The sequence below is a fragment of the Elephas maximus genome, chromosome X (assembly GCF_024166365.1).
Source record: "Elephas maximus indicus isolate mEleMax1 chromosome X, mEleMax1 primary haplotype, whole genome shotgun sequence".
Lineage (NCBI taxonomy): Eukaryota > Metazoa > Chordata > Mammalia > Proboscidea > Elephantidae > Elephas > Elephas maximus.
The window spans coordinates 44,589,889-44,603,131 of NC_064846.1; the positions used below are offsets into that span (position 1 = coordinate 44,589,889).

At 42.9% G+C, this 13,243-nt stretch overlaps 1 protein-coding gene across 2 annotated transcripts in view; it reads left to right on the forward strand.

Annotated features, from left to right (window-relative positions):
* The window catches only part of AMOT (angiomotin), a 78,541-nt gene that overhangs the window by 12,394 nt on the left and 52,904 nt on the right, over positions 1-13,243 (forward strand). The window contains exons 3-4 of one of the 2 annotated variants that reach the window (XM_049872045.1): positions 4,410-4,561; positions 6,463-7,396. In XM_049872045.1, coding sequence (XP_049728002.1) covers positions 6,525-7,396 — 872 coding nt within the window. In that variant the 5' untranslated portion in view covers positions 4,410-4,561; positions 6,463-6,524. Of the gene's footprint in view, positions 1-4,409; positions 4,562-6,462; positions 7,397-13,243 lie in introns of those variants that run through there. The other variant, XM_049872046.1, reaches the window with a different exon arrangement.

Consider the following 13,243-nt stretch of genomic DNA (forward strand, 5'->3'; position numbering starts at 1 on the left):
GACCAAGTCTTTTTAACAGTTATCTCAGAGAAAAGATGACCAACACTGCTCTTAGTAAGAGTTGGAAATGCCAAGGCTTTGCTATGGTTATTAAAATAATTTTGCAACCTGATCTAAATAGAGGTAGAGATAGGGGAAAATAGTTTGGGTCAACTCAATGCCTTTTCTTAAGCTAGGGCTAGAATTAAGTAAGAGCAAATGCCAAGCTGGTATGATGTTGACAAGACCTAGAACGGGGGCCTCGAAACATTGATTAGTGGAGGTCAACCTACTTGCATGTCTTGGCCTAAAGAGGAGAGACTCTTCATTCTCCTTCTGACATACTTCTAGCCAAACACATTCCTCTTTCAATTTTTCCTCCTACCATTAAAGTTTTACTTCGAATGGAACTGGAAACTTTGTGGTAGCATTAAGCCAGGTCTAAGTGTAATGTTTGAGTGCTACAGCTGCTAACCAAAGGGTTGGCAGTTCAAATCTGCCAGGCACTCCTTGGAAACTCTACGGGGCCATTCTACTCTGTCCTATAGGGTCGCTATGAGTTGGAATCGACTCGACAGCCCTGGGTTTTTACTGGGTTACAGTTTCTTAAGGAGCAGTGGCAAAATTCTCACCTTCCATGAGAGAGAACTGGGGTTTGATTGCTGGCCAGTGCACCTCATGCGCAGGTACCACTCGTCTGTCAGTGGAGGCGTACGTGTTGCTATGATGCTGAACAGGTTTCAGCAGAGCTTTCAGACTAGGATGGACTAGGAAAAAAGACCTGGCAGTCTACTCCCAAAAATCAGCCGGCGAAAACTCTATGGATCACAATGGTCCGATCAGTAATTGATTATAGGGATGGCACAGGACTGGGCAACATTTTGTTCCATTGTGCGTGGGGTCGCCATGAGTCAGGGGCTGACTCAATGGCAGCTAACAACACAGTCTCTTAAAACCAGGGTCAGGTCAGTTTGATTTAATAAATATGTATTAAGGATCTTCTATGTACAAGCTAATAATGCCAGATAATACGTTGTAGTAGAAGGGCTGTTGCCTTAGGAGTTATAAGACCTGCATTCTAGTCCTGGATCTGACCACGATTAGACCCTGGTATCATTATCTATGGAAACCCTGGTGGTGTAGTGGTTAAGTGCTACGGCTGCTAACCAAAGGGTTGGCAGTTCGAATCTGCCAGGCACTCCTTGGGGTCTACTGTGTCCTACAGGGTTGCTATGAGTCAGAGTCGACTCGACGGCACTGGGTTTGGTTTGGTTTTTTTATCATTATCTATAAAAACTTGTTGCTGTCAAGTCAATTCTGACTCATAGTGACCCTATAGAAGGAGGGATTTGGACTACTAGATGGTCTCCCAAGAATCTTTCTCTTTCTGACCTTCAATAATCTAAGGACCCCTGGCACAAAAAAAAAAAAAACCTGAGTTGAAAATAAACATTAAAAAAAAACAACTTTACATCGTAAGATTGCTGCAGCCTTCTAAGAAAGGTTACTTTGAAATAGTAATAGCTAACATTTACTGAGTCCTTACTATGTGACAGACTCTGTGCTCAGTACTTTATTTGGACAATCTCCCTTAATCTTTGTAACAATCCTATGAGGTATGAGCATCATTATCCATATTTATTATAATTGAGACTTGGGGAGGTCAAGAGATGCGTACAAGGTCAGTAAGCCATAGATCCAGGCTTTGAACTTGAGCTGTCTGACTCTAGACCATTGAAAGTTTAAGGGTAACCTGCACGGGAACCATTGTTTCCTACCTCCCAAAGGAAGTGAATTAGTATCCTGGGTTGCAAGACTTTTTGTTCTCTAGGACAGTTCAGGCCACAGTATGGACCAGCCTAAGAGAACGTGAGAGACTTCCGTGTGACCACACTTGGCCTCTCAGTTTGTAATGGGGGGTTGTATTGTGTTTTATGCACAAATACATGTGCATAGTTACAGGGAAAACTTGAAACTGGCTCCTTTCCATTTAGCTGGGAGTAAATTGTATGAAACAAGTTGACCAAGATTTAGCGGAGAAACAGTTTTCCTAGACTTTAGAGTCTTCATCTTGGTCTGTGCAGTGAGAGGTGTGAGCAGAATGGAAGGAGGAGGTAGAAGGGCTAGAAAGATCTTATAGGCATATTTCAAACTTTATTTGAAGGGTGGGAATTTGGTCTGCCCTGACGACCGTATAATGCTGATTTTCTGAGACTTGGCTTGGAACACATCTGGGCTCTCACTAATGTGTTTTGGCTCAAGCTCCCAGGTATACTGGGAGAGGTCCATGACTGCAGATGGTATAAGAATTTTGCCCAGCTTTGTTGACCTGTCGCTGTTATAGAAGAGTGGAATATATAGATTCAAATTGCGTTTTAAAGAGAGAACCGTGGATATCCTTTCTTTTCGTATCAAATATCCTCAGGGACAGTCTGTGTGTCCAGGAGAAACAAGGTTATTTTATTGATTGAAGATGATGTCAGAACCTGGAAGCTGTGTGATTAAAGCTTTGGGCAGATTAAAGGTTGCAGAGTTCATACTAGTTCCTGCACATGAGACTGAATCTTTTCCTTTCCTTCCTCTAATAAATAAATGGAATAGTGTTTTCCTCTTTAAGTGACTCTTGACACGTAAATGAACGTAAGTTCTTTTAAGAAAAATCAGTAAACTGCACAGGAATCTGCACAGCCTTTTTTCTTAGGCTGATTTCTTTTCGTCTTTTAAACAGAAACAAAAAAGGCCAGAGGTGGGGGAGGAGGGGTGATCTGTGTCCATTTGACACAGTGATTTGGGTTTTGAAAAGGAAATGGAGGAGAGAGGACAAAATGAAGAGAAGAGAGTAAGACTTTGGATGAGAAAAGTTTCTTCAGTGAGGAGCTGGGTGTCAGGAGAAAGCCAGTGAAAATCGTCATGAAGAATCTAAATAGTACTGCAAAAGAATTGTGTGGTGGTTTCTCCCTAGGGGCTCAAGTTTAAAAGCCTCGGGCTGTTTTCTCCGTGTTTTGGTTAAAAAAAAAGAGAAATGTTTTGTTCAGAATTGGACAATAGAAGCACCGTGTTTATTTACCGTAGCTCCCTTAACAGTCCAGCTTTGATTCCAATTAGAAGTCCTTCCTCTGCATTGAAAGTGGAGGAGACACCCTAAAATAATTACCTTGAAGATTGGAGACTATTTTGCGTTTGAATGTGATTATGCATCCGTCCAAAACAAGATGGAAAGACACATTTCCGTGTTTGTTCACTCTGTATCTGTTCACTTTATTTTTGGCAACATTGCAAGGAAATAATGTTAAATTAATCACTGTGGTTTTGTGGATTAAAAAAAGAAAAAAAAACTTGGAGGTTTTGGTCAGGCTCCCAACATACAGAGATGCTTGTGTGCTTCCTTTGCATTGCCTTGCTCCTCAAATGGAGTCTCTGCTGCGGATTAAAGGCTTGCCTTTACGCGATGAGTGAGTCATGGCTGAGGCCAGGACAGAAGACAGGAATGTGGTTCACGTGTGTCTCACCTAAATACGAACTTCTCAATCTTATAACCATTTTGGTTGGACCTGCAAGGGTTGTCGGAGTGTCAAAACAGAAATTAGAAATGAGGACTATCTCAATCCATGTCTATTGAGCGTTCACATCTAGTCTCTATGAGTCTCGTAGTTTCCATTGGCTGAGATACTGGGGCAGTGGAAGCACTGAGAAAGCAAGTGAATTTATCTTCTGTTTGGAGAAGGGTTGTACTATGTATTGAGTAGGGCAATCAACTTTCCTACCCCAGCAAGTGCGGATTGTAAATTCTGTGAGGGTAGGAACTATATTTTGTATCTTTTGTATCTCTTATTGTGTTTGACATGAGTCTGGGAGAATGCCTGGGATAGTCACTATGCAATAAATATTTAATGACATGGTTGAAAAGATTTTTTTTTCTGCTCATCTAAGGCTGAAGCAATTAAATCAGGAGCTTTGCTAAATATATATATATATATTTTTTTTTTAACCAAAACCTACTGTATTATGACTAACTTCCCTTCCAGGCTGTGGAGTTGTGAGCCTCACTAACCTGCCCTGCTACTGATAGCAATTTAAAGTTGCATATTAAGGTGACAGTGGGTATGGCTTTTGTAATCATCTACCATGCCAATTCAGAATGGAAGCTGCAACTTTCTAGGGCTATGAGGCTAGAACAAAGCACTGTTTTTCAGTCTCAGACCTGAACATTTCTATCACCTGGAGACTGCACTCCTTTCTGAACACAGCTGCTGTACAGTGAGGTTTTCCTTTTGGCTCTAGTGGAGATGCAGTTTGCTACTCATTAAAAGCCAAGCACATGGGAGGACAAGTGATCCCTTGGAAGAACTGATTTGGTTAACTGCTGGCCATTGGTGGCAAAATAGAAACGACGTTTTTATTTTTCCTCCCTACCCTCCTGAACATTTCAGAGTGACCACTGGTTGGACTCTTGACGGCGCTTACCCTGAACAGCCTGAGTGTTAGGGGAGAGGGAATCTGCCGTTGCGGTTTCTGGAGCTGCTCATAAGCAAGAATTCCCTATCCTGATCAAGGCTTTAAGCCTAAAAGAAAGCAGAAATAGGTATGAACTATTGATGCGTATGATATGTGTGGGCGTGTGCATGTATGCGTGCAGGGTGGGGTGGGTGTGGAATGGGAGGGGGTGGTATACTCTTTGGGGTCTAGAGCAGCTCAATGTCTGGATTTTCCTACCTTGCAGGATAGATTTGAGAGTGATTTTGCTTGAACCATACAACTTCCTGTTACCATTTTCTGAGAGAGGAAAAATAGTTTGGTAGTCATCTCTCCCGGTAGCCATCTCTCCAGTTTCAGGCACCAAAAGAGATTTGTATGTTATACTTGTCTGCCTGTCCAAAAATTGCAGTTTGACAATTCAAATACAGGAGTCCTGAAGGGTCACTGGGAGAGAAGAAACGCATACTCTAGAGGGCATGTTGCTCAGCACAAAAGAATATGATGATTTAAAAAGGGCCTTTTGGAGAGTTAACTGGATCCAGTATTCACCAGAACAACTGGAAACCAGGTAGCAGAAATCATGCAAGAAGTGAAAAAGAAAGGAAGATGACCTTTTCCATCTTCCATACACATACGCAGGGTTATTCCTTGCAAAACTAAAGGAAAGGGTTTCATATGTCCAGAGAGATTAGAGACTGCCCAACATAATAGAAATAAGGGACTGGGAGCATGGATTCCTGAGTTCTCATCGAGGAACCTGAGGCTGGTTAGGTTGACTTTTTCTTCTTTAGGCTGACTTTTAATGTGAGTTTTGTGTGACGTTATAGCCATTCTCATGAACATTTAAGATCCTTAGAGTGGAAGTTTCATTATCGAACATTGGTATTTAATTACAATACTTCGCATGACAAATACATTTTGCCCAAAGATTTAATGAGTTTGTGTGTCTATACAGTGCTGGGGGGCCGGGGGAGGGGTGAGGAGAAGACAGAGATGTCCCCTACAACTCATTTTTCATACGGGAAAATGGAAACCAAGGAAGGAGTAATCAATTGTTTAGGTTACCCTATAAATCAGTGTCATGATTAGAATTTGAATCTTGAGTTGTCCTTCTACTGATATCTGTACCACTCAACACATATTACTTCCTTAAGAAGAATTAAAGGGGGGTATGGTATCATACCCTTTATTTCTCACTTTCTAAATGTTGTCAGAGACACATTTCAAATGAAAGAGGGCTTCCATTTTAAAGTACTAAACCCACCCACCCACCCCCCACGCAAAAAAAAAAACAAAAACAAAAACCTCAGTGATTATTCCTGATGGCTGAAAGAGAAACTTTGCCAATAATAATTACCCCAAGTCCTTCTCTTATTAAGCCCTTGGCAAGGAACATCCAAAATGGACAACACAAAACTGATTAAAAAAAAAAAAGATATGCTCCAGAGTTTCATGAGATCAGAAAGGAAGATTTGTGTCATGGAAGGTATCATCATATGTGGTGCAAGTCAAAGTCTCTTTACCTTTTATTTTTTTTAGTTATTATATAGCATTTTATAGCTCCTCTTACATGCTGAACTGCTTTATAAATCCTTTTGTTGGGGTAACTTCTCCCCACTGCCCTGTCCCCATCTCCATAGCCATGTGAGTTGGAGTTTTTAGTTAAAGAAATAGAATACAGAGAAATAAATCCTATTAATAAGGACCTGGGGAAATTGTCCTTTCGGATCACCCTACTTGACTCCCCGGGTTTCCCTAGTTCTTTTGGCTCTTAAGATTGAATATTTAACCCATGCTAAACGTGAAAGAGTAAACATATAGCTCTTAGGCCTCCAAGTTCCTCATTATATCAATGCTAGAGCCAGGAGTCCCCAACAATTCATCTAGATTCAGTTCTTTACTTTGTTTCTACAATGGAGTCCTATCCCCAAATACCCATTTTCTTCCTCTTTAGAGGACTGATTTATCCGTCAACTGGGTGTTAAGCTTCCTGTTTCCCCTTCCCAGGTCAAGGGCAGCCCAGGTGCCCAATTTCTCTCTCTCTTCACAAGGCACCACCAGCAATAGAGATGAGAAATTCTGAAGAACAACAAAGTGGAGGAACCACAGTATTGCAGCGTTTGCTACAAGAGCAACTTCGCTATGGCAATCCTAATGAGAATCGCAACCTGCTTGCCATACACCAGCAAGCCACAGGAAATGGCCCTCCTTTCCCCAGTGGTACTGGGAACCCAGGCCCTCAGAGTGATGTGTTAAGTCCCCAAGACCACCATCAACAGCTTGTAGCTCATGCTGCTCGTCAAGAACCCCAAGGGCAGGAAATCCAGTCAGAAAATATCATCATGGAGAAACAGCTCTCCCCTCGAATGCAGAATAATGAAGAACTCCCGACATATGAAGAAGCCAAGGTTCAGTCCCAGTATTTTCGGGGCCAACAGCATGCCAGTGTTGGAGCTGCCTTCTATGTCACTGGAGTCACCAACCAGAAGATGAGAACCGAGGGACGCCCATCGGTTCAGCGCCTCAATCCTGGGAAGATGCACCAAGATGAAGGACTCAGAGACCTTAAGCAAGGGCATGTCCGCTCCTTGAGTGAACGACTAATGCAGATGTCACTGGCCACCAGTGGGGTTAAGGCCCATCCACCTGTTACCAGCGCACCCCTCTCCCCACCACAACCTAGTGACCTCTACAAGAATCCCACAAGTTCCAGTGAATTCTACAAGACCCAAGGGCCACCTCCCAACCAGCATAGCCTGAAGGGCATGGAACATCGAGGCCCCCCGCCAGAGTATCCTTTCAAGGGCATGCCACCCCAGTCTGTAGTGTGCAAGCCCCAAGAGCCAGGGCACTTCTATAGTGAGCATCGTCTGAACCAGCCAGGGAGAACAGAGGGGCAACTGATGAGGTATCAGCATCCCCCTGAGTATGGAGCAGCCAGGTAAGAGAGTTCCCTTTCTGTCATTTCCTGACCTCACCCCCAACCAGCTTCTGCTGTGTGTTGGGAATCTTAAGGGAAGGAATGGGCAGGTGTTTGGTATAACAAACTCTGCAGTGGATGGCTGGCCCTTGGTTTAGTAAATTAGCCGCCAACCTGAATTTCTAGCCTCTTCAGCCATAATTAGCACAGTACATTCCCTTGACTTTATAGGTTGAACATGGCCACAGCTGCCTAGTAGATGAACAGGAAAACAAATCTGATCTCAGTGGGTATTCACTGTCTTGTCTCCTAGAATATTGAGAGGTCAGTGTTCCTCTTCTTTTGAGTTATTAAGCCCCAAGGAGCAAAAGCAAATTATCTTGGACTTTAGAACATCCTATCACTTCCATTTCTGTCCCTCCATAAAACTCGTATCGCTTTTTTTTTGGCAAGCAAAGCAAATCTGTCTACTTCTCATTAATTGTAATTTTTCTGTAGAATTTCTGTGAATTTTTTTTTTTTTAAGATAAACACCAAGATTCTACTGTGGAGGGAAATATGTACGTGTACAGGTTTAGAATGGTCCTTGCCTTGTCCTTCCTTGCAGTTCGTGAAGTCTGGACTCCTTCATCTTTTTTCGGTAGAGAGTTTGTTGTCTGTCACAATTTTAAGTATCTAAGTTAAATTTTTTAAGTTAAATTCACATCGTATCGTAGAACTTTTGGTCAGATGCTAAAATACAGATGAAAAAAATATTCCCATGACTTCTGTACCACTGGATTAGTTCAGGAAAGTGGTTTCATATGTTCAGTTCTTCCTAAGTACACCTCTTAATTATGCACAGCCCATTGTCCCAATGCTGCGTTTACCAGACCTTATGAATCTGTTTGTTGTTCTTATTGCTAGTATTTGGGCCATGTGTGATCAGTAGTATTTCAGCATGTGAGTTGGGGAGGAGGTTGAAACCACGGGCAACAGTGATGGCAATTATGCGCGTTTACTGTGGATAATCTTGAGTGACTGTAAGGTTTGAAGTACCTGGACTTAGGCTGGTCTTTTTTTCACAGGCAGCCCACAAACTAGCACAGTGATCTGTGCCCTTCTCAGTGATTTGGAAAAAAGCCTCTTGGCTTGAAGTTCAATGAGTTACTCAGGAGAGAAGGCAGGCAGGGGATAGTGTAGGATGAAGGTAAAAGTATGCACCTGGCATTTCCTGGTATTTCATTTTTTCCCCCTGCAGGTCCTGTTTTTTTAACCAGAAGCAATTCACTTTAGGCTCCGCCCCTAACTTTGCTAGTTTAGGATTTTTTTTTTCCTTAACCCAGGTTGATTTCCTAACCCTTTTCATCCTCCTCTGTGCAGCTTTCCAAGGGCAGGAGCCTAAGTTCTGATAAATGGCTTGGAACAGGAAATAGGGTAAGGGACAGGGCCATTCAGGTTTAAATGAGAACAAGAACCTGATTCCCATCTGCCCAATGAAACGGAAGATCCAGGGAGGGGTTGGTCTGTTCCTCAGCTTAGTGGAAACTCATTCAAGCCAGCAAAATGTCAATGAAGCTGGGGTTTTTGTTTTGCTTTTCCCATCAGTATGGAAGAGTCTGTGGGACTCCCTCCCATATGTGGATGGGCTGACGTCTGTTGCTTGTGGGAGGGGAATGTGTTGGCTGGGGTGTGGAGCAGAATCCAAAGCCCCACTCAGCACATGGCCCACCTTCCCAGGAAAGCTATTTTCAGAACTCATTCACCAGTATTGTTTGTGATCTGAAATGACTCCCACAGTGTTTGAAGCTAGATGGAAAAGCCCTTTGATCTGCCTAAATAAATAATAAGGAACCCAAAGAAGGATTTGTTTCTTCCAGTACTGATTAAACCACCAGAGAAATTGAACTGCATGTATTTTACAAGAAGATACTTTTTATTTTCTCCTTCCTCCTAAGTTATGTGAAGCTCTCTTTCTCTTTCTAACCCCCGCAAGCAGCAGAGCCCATTCTGACTGTCCTCTCTAGAACAATAATATAATACATTGGTTTCCTTTAACAGGTTTTCTCTCTATGGGAGAGGAGCAGGGTGCTTGGTATGCTTGATGAATAAGCAAATCGAAAACAATCCCAACTGGGGGATGTTCTGTGTAAAGGTTAGGTCTGCTTCAGGTAAATTCTGACTGTAAAATTTTTGCAGGGCCCTGGGTGAGGGAGTGGAACCTGTTGGCAAGGGAAGGTTGTTGAACTGCTTTCCAGAAGTGTACTGTTTTCAGTGGTAACACTATTTCCTTTTTTATTTCCTTTAACCAACTAGCTATACAGTTTGTGAGTACTTTTCTGAGTAACTGCTGTGAGCGCCAAACAATTAGAAGACTACACTCTTAGTTCTTAATCCACAAGTTACAGATCAAGGTGCAAAGCAAGCCCTTTGAACAGATTGCTGTTGAAAACCCTTGTTTGCCTTTAGAAGTACAATGAAATGCTGGAGATTTGCTGTTAAAATGAACAAAATGTTATAAACAATCTTTTTATTACTTCATCTTCCCTATATCCTCCTCCCCACTTAAAAAAACAAAAAACAAAAAAACCTGAATGCCCAAAACTCCAGATAGGAAACAAGGCCAAGCCATCTGAAGAATTGTGAATTTTCTGAATCTTTGTCCTTTTGTGTGCTGAGCCTTTTCTGGATCCTGGGTTTTTGGACATTCATTAAGTGCCTTTAAAAATTAAGTCACATCTGTTTATAAAGCAGTCACCTCCTTTCAGTTGTTGAGATCATGCCAGATCTGAGGTTTCTTGAAATCATTATTTAGTGGAATCTTAAGAGTGACCTAACTCTAGTTCAGAGCAGAGCTGGTTGTGCAAGAGAAACAATCAGGAATTCACAGCCCTCTCCAGGATTCACCATTGCAGAGCCAGGGAAAGGAACCGTTTTCGTGGTGAGAATAAATGGGATTCTAAGCTGTTGGTGCCACCTGCTCTGGTATGGGTGTGTTTGTGTGTGCACGGGCTTGCACATGCATGGGCTAGGAGTGTGTGTGTGTGTGTGTGTGTGTGTGTGTGTTTGAGGAAGGTGGGGGCTTCCTGTAAGCATGGTGGCAGGGGTAGAAGGTTCTGTGTCAGCTGGATGCACTGGCTTTTACTTTCCCATTGTGTCCTCACAAGCTTTCTCTGGGAAGGGGTTTCTCTGGCTTTGGGAAGGACACAGAATTTAGTCATGGGCCTTCTTCCTGCATGTGTGCTCTCTCCCCTTTCCCACAGAGCACAAGTGACCCAGGTTGTCTTAGGAAGGAGCAGGATGAAGGGAGGGAAGAGGCAGGGAGGCAAGTCAGGGGCCTTCCATGGGATCATGTGATTCTTTTGTCTGCTACAGCTTGTTGTTCATGGTTAATGTTTCAGTGGGGAGCAGTTCAAGCTGCTGTGTGGTTGAAGGACCGGGGTGGTTTGCAGCTCACCCAGCTGGGCTGCCTGCCACCTTTATTATTACTGTTATTACCTTTATTATTATCATCATTTGATCTTGAGTGTATTTTGGTCCCTCTGACATCTCCCGTAGCTCTCTCCCACCCTCACATTTATCTCTCCTCTTCTCAGGGGGAACTTCACACAAAAGTTAATACTGTCCTGCTTTTTTTGTGGTGGGAGGATGCTGGAGCCCAGATGGCGTTTGTTCACTGGAGCCCTTTCTCTCTTCTTGTCACCCTCTGAGCTCGAGTGCCCGACTGCCTTGGTTTTCCCAACACCATGGTGCACTTGATCTGCCTCCTTTTTCAACCTAGGAGCCCAAGAGGCAGCTGCCTTGTCTCCACTTATCTCTAGGCAGAACCCAGAGTCATGGCCTGAGCCTGCATCCTGGGTGTATCTGACCCCAGAGACCTTGTGGTCTCCTCTTTTCCAAGTCGCTTCATGTGTTGCCCAGGGCATGGAGGGGCCTTCCAGTCTCCAGGCAGGAGGGAGGCTATTTGCAGGGTCTGTTTGAGAGAGAGGCTTGTATTGCTTGATGGGTCCCGGGAGCTGGGGAGAGAAATCTCAGTTCAAAACTAGGTGTTCAGTCTTTGAAAGAGAACACCACCCAGGCTTCCAAGTCTTGGGAACAAAAAGGAAGGTTATTATGGTGATTTTCCCCTTAAATTTTGAGAGCTGAAAATAACATTGGTGAGCATGAAATTTAAGCCTCCTCTTTTCTGCATTAGGGAACCATGGTGACACAGTGGTTGAGAGTCCAGGCTGCTAACCAAAAGGTCAGCAGTTGGAATCTACCAGCCATTCCTTGGGAACCCTATGGGGCAGTTCTGCTCTGTCCTATAGGGTCGCCATGAGTTGGAATTGACTCGATGGCAGCAGGTTTTTGTTTTATTCTGTAGTAGAGATCCTGAAGCCCCAATAAACACCAGGCCATTATATTTTAATTCTAGGTCTATATGTATAAACTATAATAGCTGCTATTCAAAGAGGAAAGAGACGAGATAGTCCATTTTACCTATGAGAAAACTGAAGATCCATAGTATGGAAAATGGGGAAACCCAACAACCCAACCCGTTGCTGTTGAGTCAATTCCAACTCATAGCGACCCTGTGGCACAGAGTAGAACTGCCCCATAGAGTTTCCAAGGAGCTCCTGGTGGATTCCAACTGCTGACCTTTGGGTTAGCAGCTATAGCTCTTAACCAGTTCGCCACCAGGGTTTCCAGAAAATGGGGAAAGACCCATCAAAATAAGTTTATAAACAGCCTGTGGGTTTTCGATTGGATGAATGTTTTGAGCTCTTGGGAAGAAAATTTATGTATAATAGCAACTTTACAACTGTAATCATGAGTACCATGTACATTCTTCTGTGCGTAGTTAGTTCACATGCATGCTTCAATATTCAGCAATAATTTGTATTGATATATGTCTGAAATTGGATGAATGGGGAAGCAGTAATACCAGAGGCACAGATGGAGCTGAGGGACAGAACCAGGGTTTGAGTGGTTCTTGTGAACATCTGGGTTATTGAGTATCCATGAACAAGTGTTTGAAATGTTTTTGTAGCTGTAAAAAGACCTTATAATGAGGATCTCTTGTAGGAATAGATAAAGGAACAATAATGGTAACTGGAGTGTGCATGGGAGTGATAAGCTTTATCATGTGGAATGCCAGTTAAAAGTTAATTGCTCGTAGTGATTTGTCCCAGTTCCACCAAGAATTTTATGCAATTTAGTACAAAGATTAAATGGATATCCCATAAGTAAAATCTCTAACAAGGTCAACGTATCTCACTGGGAGGTAGATAAGAGACTCTTTGTAATTTCATTTGAGCTTAGAAATGAGAAGAGCCCAGTATTTTTTGCAGTTCATTTGCAACTTCAGGAACGAAACAGAGACTCATGCAGATTAAGTTACTTGAGCAAGTTACAAAGCTGGTAGAATAGGGTCTCCAAACTCTGTCTATTGGGATCCACATCTCATGCTCTTAGCCATCTTCCACTGATTGAGAAGTCTCAACTCTAGGTCAAGCATCCACAGGATTTAGGAGTTACATGAGGTTAGTTGGGCACGAGCTGGGGTGAACAAGTTTTTTGTTTTCAGTGTATACTGACAGATGTTCTTCCTAGCGGTGGTGATGGTGGAAGTGATTCATCTGCATTCTCTAATTGATTCCTTTAATGGCAAGTATTCTGATAAAATGATAAGTAGTCTGATAGTATGGACAAAAAGGAGAGAGCGATATTAAAAAATGTACCAAAGCTCTCTTTCTGAAATTGTCTGTAAGCAAAGGGCTGGGAATCTGAAAATCATTGCATAGACATCAGTGTATTGTGGTAATGGGAAGTCTGAAAATGGGGATCAGGAAACAAGGGCTCTACCCTGGCACTACCACTAACTCGCACTGTTATATTTGGTAGGCC